This window comes from Geotrypetes seraphini, chromosome 10 (assembly GCF_902459505.1).
Source record: "Geotrypetes seraphini chromosome 10, aGeoSer1.1, whole genome shotgun sequence".
Classification (NCBI taxonomy): Eukaryota; Metazoa; Chordata; class Amphibia; order Gymnophiona; family Dermophiidae; genus Geotrypetes; species Geotrypetes seraphini.
Window position 1 is genome coordinate 14446301 of NC_047093.1, and position 13840 is coordinate 14460140.

At 43.9% G+C, this 13840-nt stretch overlaps 1 protein-coding gene across 6 annotated transcripts in view; it reads left to right on the top strand.

The window, feature by feature from the left end:
* The first annotated feature begins 7036 nt into the window (after positions 1 to 7036).
* Positions 7037 to 13840, top strand: part of WIPI1 (WD repeat domain, phosphoinositide interacting 1) — a 55411-nt gene continuing 48607 nt past the window's right edge. For 4 of the 6 annotated variants that reach the window (XR_004540898.1, XR_004540899.1, XM_033961320.1 and 1 more), the window contains exon 1: positions 7037 to 7225. Coding sequence is in view for 4 of the 6 variants with exons in the window: in XM_033961320.1 (XP_033817211.1) it covers positions 7146 to 7225 (80 nt within the window). In the remaining 2 variants the exon portion in view is untranslated. The remainder of the gene's footprint in view (positions 7226 to 13840) is intronic. The other 2 variants (XM_033961321.1, XM_033961323.1) reach the window with 1 other exon arrangement.

Here is a 13840-nt window from a genome sequence, read left to right on the forward strand (position 1 = left end):
CCTCACTGTAACTTCGCTGCTGTGGTTCGCCACCATCGTGGCCCCCTGTGCACCCTTTCCCGGCGCACACGAGAATCTCTCTCTCCCCCGAGGCGGATGTCGGCCACGGCGGCTGTCAGCGGCTGCAGGCCAGGGTGACCGAGCACAGAGCCAGTGTAGATGGCTGAAGCCAGGCTGGAGGAGGACGAGGAGGAGCTGCGAGTGCTCCACAGAGGCAAGAGGTGATGGATTCGGGGGAGGGAGTGGGAGAAGGGAGAGATGTTGAACTCAAGTGAGGAAAGGAGACAGAGACAGATGGATGAGAAGGACAGAGGGGCTACTAGGGGGACCAGGAGAGATGGTAGGGGATAGGGAGAGATAGACTTCGGGGAGTGTGGAGGGGGCAGGAGAGAGAGATGGTCTTGGGGAAGAACAGAGGGGGACAGGAAAGGGAAAGATGGCAAAAGGGGTGAAACAGGGTCAGAGAGAGATGGTAGAGGGTGTGAAAGGGGGAAATGGAAATGGTAGGACCACTGAGGGAGGCAAGGTTGGTACGTCAGGACTGCTGCTGCCGTCTCGGGTAAGTAAAGACTCTGTCAGGTGATAAATGCAATGGAGGATCTATGAGGGCCAAAAGGGTACAAAGGAAATGGTGAAAGGTGAGATGGTGAGACTGGGATCAGTGGGAGGCAGGGTCCGGGCATGGGTGGGGTCAGGGTCAGGGTATAGGTGGGGCTATTCTAGCACCCGTTACTCTAATGAATTTCACGAGCTAAAACACTAGTAATTAAAATAAATAAGTAAAAGTAGACCTACAATATGTATAGGAAGATAAGAAAATGAAGAGAGATAAGAGTTAAAAGCTGATTTTGCGCTCCTTATTCCTGACTGGTCTCCATTAAACTCCTTATCACGTTTTACCAATTATTGATTAAATGTGTCTGTGAATAGGAAGGTTTTGAATAATGTTTTCAAGATTTTGTTCTGTTCGAATGTATTTTGGAAGAGCATTCCAGAGTTGGGGGCCGATGAATGCTACAGAACGATCTCTAGTGGATAAATACACAATTTGCCTAATCGATGGGATCACTAAGAGGTTTACTGTAAAAAAATGAAGTGTACGTATTGATGAATAAGGTATTAGATAATATGTATATGAATAATAATTAGGGCTGCAAGTTAACTGCAGCATCTGTCTCCTTCAAACCAGTAGCATAGCCAGACCTGTTCTTTTGGTTGGGCCTCCCAAAACTACCCCCCCCCCCCCTTTAGAACATAAGAATAGCCATACTGGATCATACCAATGGTCCATCTAGCCTAGTTTCCTGTTGCCACAGTGGCCAATCCAGGTCACAAGTACCTGGCAAAAACCTAAATAGTAGCAACATTCCTTACTACTGATCCAGGGCAAGCAGAGACTTCCCCCATGTCTGTCTCAATAGCAGACTATGGATTTTTCCTCCAGGAACTCATCCAAACCTTTTTTATACCCTTCTACGTTAACCACTGTTCCTATATCCAGAGCTTAACTATTCTCTGAATGAAAAAGTATTTCTCTGCAACTTTATTGAGTGTCCTCTAGTCTTTGTAATTTTTGATGGAATAAAAAATTGATTCATTTGTATCCATTCTACACCACTCAGAATTTTATAGATTTCAATCATATCTCCCCTCAGCCGTCTCTTTTCCAAGCTGAAGAGCTGTAACCTCTTCAGTCTTTCCTTAAATGAGAGGAGTTTCTTCTCTTTTACCATCTTGGTTGCTCTTCTTTGAACCTCTCCTAATTCCACTATAACTTTTTTAATATACGGCAACCAGAATTGAACAATATTCAAAGTGAGATTGTACCATGGAGTGATCAGAAGCATTATAGAACCTAACGGAATCCAAAGCTTTACCCTGTACTGTGCTTGGGTTCCACTGCTGAAATCTCTGTTAAGACTTACTCCAGCCCATCTACACCCTCCCAGCCATTGAAGCCCTCCCCAGCCCATCCTCCACCAAACGGCCATATACAGACACAGACCGTGCAAGTCTGCCCAGTACTAGCCTTAATTCAATATTTAATATTATTTTCTGATTCTAAATCCTCTGTGTTCATCCCACGCTTCTTTGAACTCAGTCACAGTTTTACTCTCCACCACCTCTCTCGGGAGCGCATTCCAGGCATCCACTACCCTCTCCGTAAAGTAGAATTTCCTAACATTGCCCCTGAATCTACCACCCCTCAACCTCAAATTATGTCCATTTTCCTTTCTCTGGAAAAGATTTTGTTCTACGTAAATACCCTTCAAGTATTTGAACGTCTGAATCATATCTCCCCTGTCTCTCCTTTCCTCTAGGGTATACAAATTCAGGGCTTCCAGTCTCTCCTCATACGTCTTCTGGCACAAGCCTCCTATCATTTTCGTCGCCCTCCTCTGTACCGCCTCAAGTCTTCTTACGTCCTTCGCCAGATACGGTCTCCAAAACTGAACTCAGCCTCCTATGAGGAACCGTATCAAAGGCTTTGCTGAAATCTAAGTAAATTACATCTAGCATATGTCCTCGATCCAGCTGTCCAGTCACCCAATCAAAAAATTCAATCAGGTTCGTTTGGCACGATTTACCTTTTGTAAAGCCATGTTGCCTCGGATCCTGTAACCCATTAGATTCAAGGAAGTACACTATCCTTTCTTTCAGCAACACTTCCATTATTTTTTCAACAACCGAAGTGAGGCTCACTGGCCTGTAGTTTCCCGCTTCATCCTTGTGACCACTTTTGTGAATAGGGACCACATCCGCTCTCCTCCAATTCCCAGGAACCACTCCTGTCTCCAGAGATTTGTTGAACAAATCTTTAATAGGACCTGCCAGAACCTCTCTGAGCTCCCTCGGTATCCTGGGATGGATCCCATCTGGTCCCATTGCTTTGTCCACCTTCAGTTTTTCAAGTTGCTCATAAACACTCTCCTCCATGAATGGCGGAGAATCTACTCCATTTTCTCGTGTAACTTTGCCATACAATCTCGGTTCTTCTCCAGGATTTTCTTGTGTGAACACAGAGCAGAAGTATTTGTTTAACACATTTGCTTTTTCCTCATCATAATCCACATATCAGTTCCCAGCATCTTTTAGTTTAGCAATTCCATTTTTCATCTTCCTCGTGTGGTTGTAAAACTACAGAAAGGCAATATACAAGTCCCAGTGTCCCTCCCCCCCCTAAGAGATACTTGTACCAGCTGCATGGTTCACTGGATTCCTTTCTTCAGACAAGATGTATCAGTTCCCTTCAGAAGCAAACAATCCAAAACTGCAGATATGTACACGATGCAGGCAAATTTTATTTGTGACAAATAAATTATGTCTAAAAACCTTTATACCAGGCAAGGGACCCAACACGGTCCGTGTTTCGGACAACCTTCATCAGGGGTCCGTGGTAAAAAAGAAAGGAAAAAATTGTCACAAAAAAATGGAAAGATAAACGTTGTGTATTTCGCCAAAGCTCGCAAACTACCATTTTTTGTGACAATTTTTTCCTTTCTTTTTTACCACGGACCCCTGATGAAGGTTGTCCGAAACACGGACCGTGTTGGGTCCCTTGCCTGGTATAAAGGTTTTTAGACATAATTTATTTGTCACAAATAAAATTTGCCTGCATCGTGTACATATCTGCAGTTTTGGATTGTTTGCTTCTGGTTGGTTTTTTACTGCAGACAAGGTTGGACCCCTTGTTTCCTTTGGTTTTGTCAGTTCCCTTCAGGCCTGTCTTCCACCTTATCCGCAAACAGATAACTAAGCTTTTTTCTGTAGATTGTGGTATCTTCTAAGGACCAAGAAAAAAAAGATGCTGTAATTCATGAGTTTCCAAGAGTTATTTATTTGAGCAATACACTGAGGACTGAATGTCCTAATTCACATGTGCACGTGTCCTTGGGTGTGTGTGACATGATCACCTTGAAATACTCAGACTATTATAGCATTGGAACAAGAAAAATGAGCATTGTACAAAATCTTTCAATAGGTTGTGAAACTGTTTACAACTGGCTGAATAGAAGGTCCCCAGGGAAGAACTGAAACATTGCCAAGCTATGATTAAGAAATAGTTGCGCTACTGGCACGAGGCTGTGTGATGGGTGCATTCCTAATGCTGATGCAGCTTCCTTTCACCAGTTGCTTAGCACAGGAAAGATAAATGGTGAAGTAGTGAAAAAGACAAAAATAGCAGGTGATCCATCCCAGGCTTCCACATAGTTAAACAATGAGAAAACAATATTTATTTACTTGGTTTTATATCCCGTCCTCCCAGGAGAACTCAGAACGGGTTACAAGTTTACTTACTTAACTGCTCAGTTCTTGTTCTTGCCGCCAAGCCACTTCACACGTTCCCGATCATTTTTTTATCTTTCCTTCAGTCAGAAAAGATTCATTAACCGACTGTTATCATACCAAGCCATTTCCAAGGATCCTAAACTGGGCCAAATGGTTAGAATATCAACCTCATATATGCATTTTAGAACGCTATTAAAAACCCATCTGTTCTCAAAATTCTTGTAATCTCCAAAGCTACACAATGATGTGAAACTATTGTTAACTTGTAGATGCCAATGTTCTATCTATTGTAGCTCACTGACAATGGTCAGCCCATCTCATTTGTAAACTGCAGAGAACCAAAAGGCTTTTGCGGTATATAAATAAAAATTTATGTTATAATAAAGCCTGGTAGAATATAACATGACAAACATGGCACAGTGTAACACAGCATGACGAGCATTGCATAACCATAGAATGGCAGCTTAGCATGGCAGACATACTCTTATATATATAAGCATATTACAAGTGTGGCAAACAGCATGGCAGACATAGTTTTCTATATACAAATGCAGTGTGGCAAAACAGTGTACAAAATATGGCTAACCTAGTTTGGCACTTAACATGGTAGAACCTAGCGCGGTGGACATGGGATGGCAGATATTGTGTAGTGGATATAGCACGTGAATTTGTAGCATGGTAGACGTGGTATAGCATATATAGTAAGAAAGAATCAATGTATAGTAGAATGGGAGAAGATGGCAGTATGACAAATTGTGGCAAAGCATTGTATGACAAAGACATGGTGGCTTGGTAGGGTAGAGCATTAGTGCCTAAGCAGTGGGGGAGAGTGCACTGTGCAGCGAACATTAAGCACTTTATATCAATAAAAATAATCACAACAACAAAAAAGATAAATTAAACAGTTTTATTTGTGTAGGAGGAGGTGCAGTGATAGACCAAGGGGGTCCACATTTTGGAGCGTGTCCCTGTTTGCGGGTTCTCTACCTGAGGGTTCTGAGCACTTCCAAGTTAGTTTTCCTCATTTTGTGTTGCATTTTGTGTTGTTCAAGAGAAACTAGAAACTTCTACTTATTTGCTTATCCAAAATTAATGGGTGTAGATATAAGACCTTCTTAGAAAGGACCCTAGCATTTCAAGCTGATAGGCAACAACCTTGGTTAGGTAAATGTATTCAGCAAGATATGTTATCCTATTGTAGTTTTCAGAAATTAATTAAGACCACTTTGTTCGATAAGTTTATTACTTAATGAGTTTTATTATTGAAATTCTATTTTACAAATATTTGTAGTTTTTACTGTATTATTGTATTTTGTTGATTGTCCAGCTCTTTTTAGTGTAAACCGCCTAGAACTTTTGGTTATGGCGGTGTAAAAGAATAAAGTTATTATTATTATTACATGATGTCATCGGTAACGCAGCAGAGTGAAATTCCTGACGGACAAGGCCGAAGAAGCCCGACGCTGCTTTCGATGAAGGTAGGGCTCGCTCGCGATCAGAGGGGAGGGAAGGATGGAGGGTCAGCAGGGGTTCAGCTGCACGGTGGGGGGCGGAGGTTGAACAGTTGCTGCCAGCGAATCCTGAGACTAGGGCTTATATTAAGACCTATCCCAAAAATGATGCTAGGGCTTATTTTCAGGGAAACAGGGTATTGGAATGAACAAAGGGCCCCTTTGAGAAAGCTGTGGTAGGTCTCCCACCTCAAATGCACTGAGGCCCATAGGACTTGAATGGCCTTTTGTGCATTTGCTGCAGCTTTGTAAAATGAGCCCTAAGTGCAAAGAAGCCTATTATGCATTTATGGGCTTCTGAATTTATCATGCCCTAAGCTTTAATAAAAAGGCACCACTGTATGTTAGAATGATGGGCTGGACTTCAGTGCAGTAAACTAGGAGCATAGATTTAGTGGCCTTTAGGAAGTGGTTTTACTTTGATTTTTTCAAATAAAAGATTGAACGACTTCAGGAGATTATCCATCGACAGCTTTCATCCTACTGGAAGAAACAGGCCTATTGCTACTCCTGCTCGCCCTACACTACAGTGCACGCTATTCTGCTCTGGTCTCATTTTCATTGGTTCAGCTGGGGCACAATGGACCAATCACAAATTATCTCATTTGTGATTGGCCCGTTGTGCTGCAGCAGAACCAATGGAAATAAATCAGGAAGATTGCCAGCAAACCCATTACCCGCCCAAAATAGCCCCCAAACCCGTCACACGCCCAAGCCCTTTATTTCCCGAAAAAAACCCCAAAACTAGCCCAAATGGGCGGGAAAACCATTCAACTGGCAAAACTGCCTGCGTTAAAAGAAATAAATAGGGTTAGACGCGGGAAGCGTTGGCCAATAGACAGATTTAATTGACCAGAACTCCTCCTCCCATTCTTTCGAATGTTAAAGCTAGAGGCGTGGTTACCAGCCGGCGAAACGCTGAAATCAATCAGAAGTAGTCTCGTGACTCGGCACGTTCAGCCAAACATACGCAAGCCGTGACGCATGCAAAAACACAGCCGCGTGTTTCCCAGCGCTTGCGCATCGGACGGCGGGTGGGGGGAGGGGGGGTTTCCTGCTTTCCGCCAATCGCAATCGGCCCTGTTGGACAAAGTGGGTGCGGCTGGTGGGGCCGGCCGTGCGCGAGCCCGCCTCAGTCACGCTAAGCTCCGCCAATCGGATGCGCTGGCCGTTCCCCGGGCCCGGCTCCGAACGCCGCTGGACCAATGAGGTAGGTGATAGGGGGGCGTGGCGCGGGCGGGGAGTGTTTTTGTTTGTGGAGTGAAGTGTTGCTCGCTGGTCGCGCTCTGGAGGCTCGTTCGGTTCGGGGTGAGGCCCGTGGTCCGCTCTGCCGCCTCCTCTGCCATGTATCGGGGAGACGGGGAGAACACGGAGGGAGGCGGCTCGGCGGGCCTCACCTGCTGCTCTTACAACCAGGACTGCACGTAAGTGACGCCCTGTCCCGCTTTTTCTTTACGTCAGTTGTCGCGACATGTCGCGAGGAAGTTCGGGGGAGGGAGATTTGGTTCCCCAGTGCTCAGCGTCCGATCTTGCGCCTCCCACGCCTGTTGCTCTGCAGATGGGAACTCTTAACTGTCCCTCAACCTCCTTATGTCCTGTCTGCCCAGATTAGATTGTAAGCTCTCCAGGGCAGGGACCGTCTGTTGCATGTTAGATATACAGCATTCTCTTTTTTTTTTTTTATTCAGTATCATTAGCCCCCTGAAGAAGGTATCTACGGATGCCGAAACTGGAATCTTAGTTGGGACCTTTATGTTTTTTTAAGACTCTGCACTACAATAGAGTAACTGTTTTGGTTGGATTCTGACCTCTTGCTTGTCTTCTTTCTTTGCTTTAGTGTTCAATATCGAGACAAGACTTCTTTTCCCTATAATATTGTGTTTTCCCGAAAATAAGACGGTGTCATTAATTTGGGGTTAAAAAAAACGCACTAGAGCTTATTTTCGGGGATGTCTTATTTTTTTCATGTACAATCATCTCTCCCTTCCTCTCTTCTACCCCATGTGCAGCATCATTCTTCCCATTTCCTTGTGCAGCAGACCCCCACCAACCCTCCCACCCTGAGATTGACATACCTCTGCTCCCAGGCCTCCTAAAGCAGAAGGGGTGAGGGTTGCTGAATCAACGAGTCTGATTTTTTCAGCAAATCAGACAGCATTAGTGTCGGGAACATATGGGGGGGTCTTCGGGGGTCAATCTTAACTACGGCTTATTTTTGGGGTAGGACTTATATTAGGAGCATCTTTAAAAATCATGCTAGGGCTTATTTTCGGGGTAGGTCTTATTTTCGGGGAAACAGGGTATATACAGTTGTAGTAATAATTCTGGGAGGGGAGCTATATGGTACCACTGAATGTGGGGACGTTTGAATCTAGAGGAGTTAGGGGGGTAGGAATGAATTCTGTAAGAGAAGCAATACTGTTAACTCACTGCATAGGGATCAATCTGTTGTGTGGATCTGGAGCCAAGTTGCAACTGTGCTTTCTGACGCCTCCTCCTTACTTTTGCATCCTGATCAGGATTTGCCAGAGGTCTCTCATCGAACTTGATGGCTCTGGCTTTATATGCTATTCCTGTCTGGGTTCCCAGATAGTTCCAAGTCACCAGAGACAGGCTGAGTCAGTTTTGTGTTGATTGACATCCTTAGTTGTCTGGGAATCTATTCCTGTCTCCCTTTTCCTTCACCTTCCCCCACCAACTGTAAAAGGAAACAGTACGAACTCCATGTATGTATATATACTTGCATATGTACGTACATATGTACACACGAGGCTGTTTCCATAGCAGGTATTATTTCCTGTGTGGCTATATAAAAAGCACCGTTTTCAAAAGTATTTATTCTGGAGGTTTTGCACATTTTTGGATCCAGGAGCTGATGTGCTTTTGGTTGGGTTTCCTGCTTTGGCCTGGATGATTTACTATTTTTAAAGATACAGCTTTAGAATGTGTATGTGGAAGTGGTGCTTGATTTTTTTTCTTTGCTGAGTACAAGTTGAGGAAAATAAGTAAACCTGATGGACTAAAGTGTGTTGAATTTTGTGTTCAAGTATGGTTTATATATGTGTGTATAATTTCCACATAGATAGTTTTTCTATTTCTTTTGGAAAAACTGGTGAAAGACATTCTTGTATACTGGTTTAACACCCCCCCCCCAAAAAAAAAAAAAAAAAATGAACTGGTTTGCACCAAGTAGTTCATTACTAAAGAACGTTTGGAAGCTTTCTATGAAATGTGGTCAAAGGTTGTTTTGTTTAAACATATTTTTGCTTTGCATTTAAAAAAATGCACAAAAGTCCAAAATGCTGATGTGTTTATTTTTTATTCACAGGTGTGAATATACTGTATGTGCTCCACAGTACACTGATTTCAGTGATTGCTAGTAATTACTTTGAACTTGCCAGTTTCTGTGGTGAAATGTGAATAATTAGGCAGTGCACCTATCCTAAGGACATTAATCTCCTGCCAGATATAGGTTGGGAAGTGATTCACCTGGACTCCTCTGGATAGTGAATAAGAGGAAATATCTAAGTTTTGATTAACTGTAAATGCACTAATACGTAGGCATCAGAACGGGGGGAGGCCACAGGCTATGGCCTCCCCCAAAACTGGCGGTCAGAAGAGTCAATTATGGCTCTTTTTCACCAGCTATCTCCTCCTGGCCACTATAATTTTAAATGTTTGGGCAGCAGCCACGCAGCGTCAATGAGCAACCCTGGAACCCTTCATTCTGCAGCATTCCAACTGTGCAGGAACAGGAAGTCGCTGCAGAATGAAGACTTCCGGGGCAGGCCTATTTGTTGACGCTGCGCCGCGGCTGCCCGAACATTTAAAATTACAGTGACTGGGGAAGGTAGGTGAGGCAGTTGGAGGCTGGAGAGGTGCCACAGGCTTCTTTCTGCTGGGGCTAGGGCGGAACTTTTGGCTACTCCCCAAACAAAAAGATGTTCCACTTCCTATGCACTAAAATGCTGTATATACTCTAATATAAACCGGGATTTTGGGCCCAAAAATGGGGGTCCCGGTTTATATTCGGGCCAGCCCCCCTCCTAGAATTATTGCAGGCCGCCGTCAGGCTCTGCATCCTGTCTCCCCCCCCCCCTCGTCCTCATACTTCTTCTGCCGATCCCTGGTGGTCCAGAGGTGCAGCGAGCAGGAACGAGCTTTCCACATTCCTGCCTCGCTGCTAACCCGGCTGGTGGTGGCTGCCACAAGATTGGGTTTCTTCAGCCACTGAACGGCACAGAGCAGGAGCGCACTTTGACGCTGCTGCTTGGCGCTGACGCTCCCGCGAATTCTCACAAAGATAGGTGGAGGGCAAGTTTATAAACAAAGCCTATTTGTGGCCTATTTTATACAGGTACATAGATGTCTATGCGTCTCATAGAAATCTACAGAAATACTTCCTAGACTGAGGTCGATGACATTACACCTGTTTGGGAACAGGCATAAATGTTTGTAAAGTTCATGTGATTTTATAAAGTACGCATATTTTATAAAATACGCAACTCCTGTGCTATGGCTGGCTGCCTTATTCTAAACTCACATACAAGTACACATCTAATTGCACCACACATGCTGTTGAATAAATAAATAAAAGTGTACAAGTATTTATATACCACTTGTAGTTTGTAATATATAAATACTTACACATCGACCTTGGTTTAGGCCAGGGGTGTCAAAGTCCCTCCTCGAGGGCCGCCATCCAGTTGAGTTTTCAGGATTTCCCCAATGAATATGGATGAGATCCATTAGCATACAATGAAAACAGTGCATGCAAATAGATCTCGTGTATATCCATTGGGGAAATCCTGAAAACCCGACTGGATGGCGGCCCTCGAGGAGGGACTTTGACACCCATGGTCTAGGCAGTATTTCTGTAGATTTGTGTGACGCATAGACATCTATGCACCTGTATAAAATAGGCCACAAATAGGCTTTGTTTATAAACTTGCCCTCCACCTATCTTTGTGAGTCATCCCATGAGAGATGACCAAGTTCTCTGCTTATTGACATAGTATATGGTTACTTGATTGTCTGTCTGAATGGCCAACCAAATAATCCCAGTCTGGTGAATTTCTTCATAAAGGTGGTTAATAAATCCAAATACATAAATCTCTAAAAGCCTTTAGAGAGAGTGCCATACAGCCCTTAACTTTAGGAAAGTGATGTAAGGAAGTTTTTTTTCTTGAGCAGACCAAATATCTAAAGTGTAAAACCCATCAACGTAGACCCCACCCCACCATCCCAATTTAAATACACCTGTGGTGAGGAATTTGAAAGGGATTCCTTTTGCCTGACTAGAATGATCCATCCACCGGAAAGAGTTCATCTCAAATCCTAAGCCAGCATTTGCACTGATGCCCCCTTGCCCCTTCACAATCTGGTATCTCTCTCCTTCTCACCCCCCAAAAAAAAACAAACAAAAAAACAACTTGTGATCCAGTATCTCCCTCTCTCTCTTCTCCTCCTGCTGAGCTGGTAGGGCACTGATGATAAAGGGTGCCAAAATCCCAGTCCGACATCTATCCCTCTAGAAGTTTGAAGGTAGACTGGACTGAGATTTTGGTGCCTTTATCATTGGCGCCATGGTTCAGAACCTCACCTGGTCTGTAGGTTGAGCCTGCCCTGAGAGTTCCACAGAAGTTTGTTAATCCAAACTAAATCCTGTAAGCTCCAATTGGCCCGAGACCACCGAGTACATAGAGAGGCATAATCAGAACATACATCTATCTGATTTGGGTGGATGGCATTAGACGCCCAAAGTCGGCAGTGGGAAAAATACATCTAGAATTTTTTTATTTCTCCGGAAATTGTCTATCTGGACATCCAAGCAATTGTTCGTCCAGACCACCAGGACGTCTATCTTTATGCCACATTTGTGCCCCAAATTTTGTCCAAGTCCCAAACACCCAGAACAAGACCATTTGGATGTGGGAGGGGACTGGCTACCCAGACATGGCAACAGAGCAGTGGGGCACCTTACAGGGCACTGCTGTGACCTTCACAAAAAGTGTGTGAAATAATCATCTCACCAGAACTCCCTTACCTTATAGGTTATGGTGAGCCCCCCCAAAACCCACTATGCCCACCTGTCTACAACCCCAATAGCCCTTATGGCTGCAGGTGGCACCTATATGGAAGTAGAGTACGGTTTGGGGTTGGTTTTTTTTGGTGGGTGCACATGTTCCACCATAAATTTAGTGGTTTAGAGTAGCTTATGGGTCTGGGTTCTCCTCTCCGTGGTTCACTAGCCCACTCCCCAGGCTATTTAAGATATCTCTGTGCAGCTCTACTAGGCTTTCCTATACCAGGTGCTGATGTTCTGGAGACGAGTATGTACTTTTTGTGCTCTGCTCTTAGTGGGGGATGTGAGGGGGTCAGTGAATACTGGGGGAGTGTGTGGATTTCTTTACATTGTCTCTGCAGTGGTTATATGGTCACTTTGGATACCTTTTTTAGTACTTATACCTGTTTTTACATCGTCAACTCAACGTTTGTCCAGAATGTCTAGTAAAACATTTGATTATCCCTGCAGGATGACTTAAAGTCTAGATCAGCCCCCATCCCACCACTCCTCCAGATACGCCCCTTTGAACTCTGGGCGCACAGTGGTATTCAGAGGCATTAAAGTCCCGCGGCATGTCCAGAAAGTTGGTTTGATTATCAGCACTTGGGACGACCTGTCTTTTAGGTCGTCCAAGTGCCGACTCGGGTGGGTTTTTGGATGTGTTTAAATTTTGATTACGAGCACTTGTCTCAATCTTAAATGTGCCAAGGGACAGTAAAGCAGTTAGGCTGTACAGAAAATCAGACATCGTGAAGCAAACGTGGTTTCCTTTCATAGGATTGCACAGGCTGAATTGTAGGAGCATCCAATACATTTTTGTTTTCCAAGGCTCACATTGAAACTTACTTTGTGCTGCAACTTTGATGTAACAAAGAGGAGGATAAACATATTTTGCCTAGCAATACAGCGCAAAGTGGCAGAGCATGCAAGTAAGCTAATGACACATAGCTATCTTTGTCCTTCTTGCAATGCAGCTGCCAAAAGATATATCTGAAACTAGTTATTTGTTCTACTCTCAAACCGTAGCATATGGATAAACTTACCTAAAGTTCTTCTCTGCCCTGAGTCCTCTGATGTACCACTTACGTCAGTGGTAAATAATCTTTCTGAAGTGTAATTGTATCTGCATTCTGACATACTAATTAAAAATGCATCACAAATCATTATTCCCACGAGTATTTCCTCTCCTCACTGGAAGGCTTTAGATTTGCCAATCAGATCTTTATTCGGTGGACCTAGTTCTTATATCATTGCTTTATTCTTGTCCAAGGTAAATACTGAACTTATTTTTAAACAAGACTGTAATTCATTATGAGCTAACTAGAGCAAGAGCTTTCTTTTGTATTTCGCCATCTGTTTGGAAAGTGTATCTTGAACCCACCTATTTTAAATTTAGAACGCTTTTGAAGACATTCTTTTTTGAGAGAGCTTTTTTCCATTAAGTTAGATGATTCTGGCATCATGAGGGTTTATTAGTGAGACTGTCTGCAAAATTATTTTAAAATATTATGTGTATGCATATATGCGAGAACTCGCAGCAGCCAATCAGCCAGCAGCCTCGGATGGAACAGGAGGACAGGAAGATCGCTCCTGCTCTGTGTAACGACTGGCTACCAGGGACCCAAAAAGTATGTGGGGGAGGTATAGTTGTCAATTTCAGCAGACACAGGATGCAGAAGGGATTCCTCTTGTCCCATCCACCGAGATGCTGCTAAGGAGTCGGGGGAGGGGGGGTTGGATTCATCTGGGACAGGAGATAGGGGGGATTCCTCATGTCCCAGCCTACTGCTGGACTACCGGGTCTTGCGGCAGGCCCTGTGGAGGCCTGCAATAGGTCCAGACCCTCATTTTGGGCCATTTATTTGGCCCAAAAATCTCAGTTTATATTCAAATATATATGGGAATATAAGCTATATATATTTATTATATATATTTTCATTCTGTGTTATCCCTTGCCTATTTTTAAGAATAC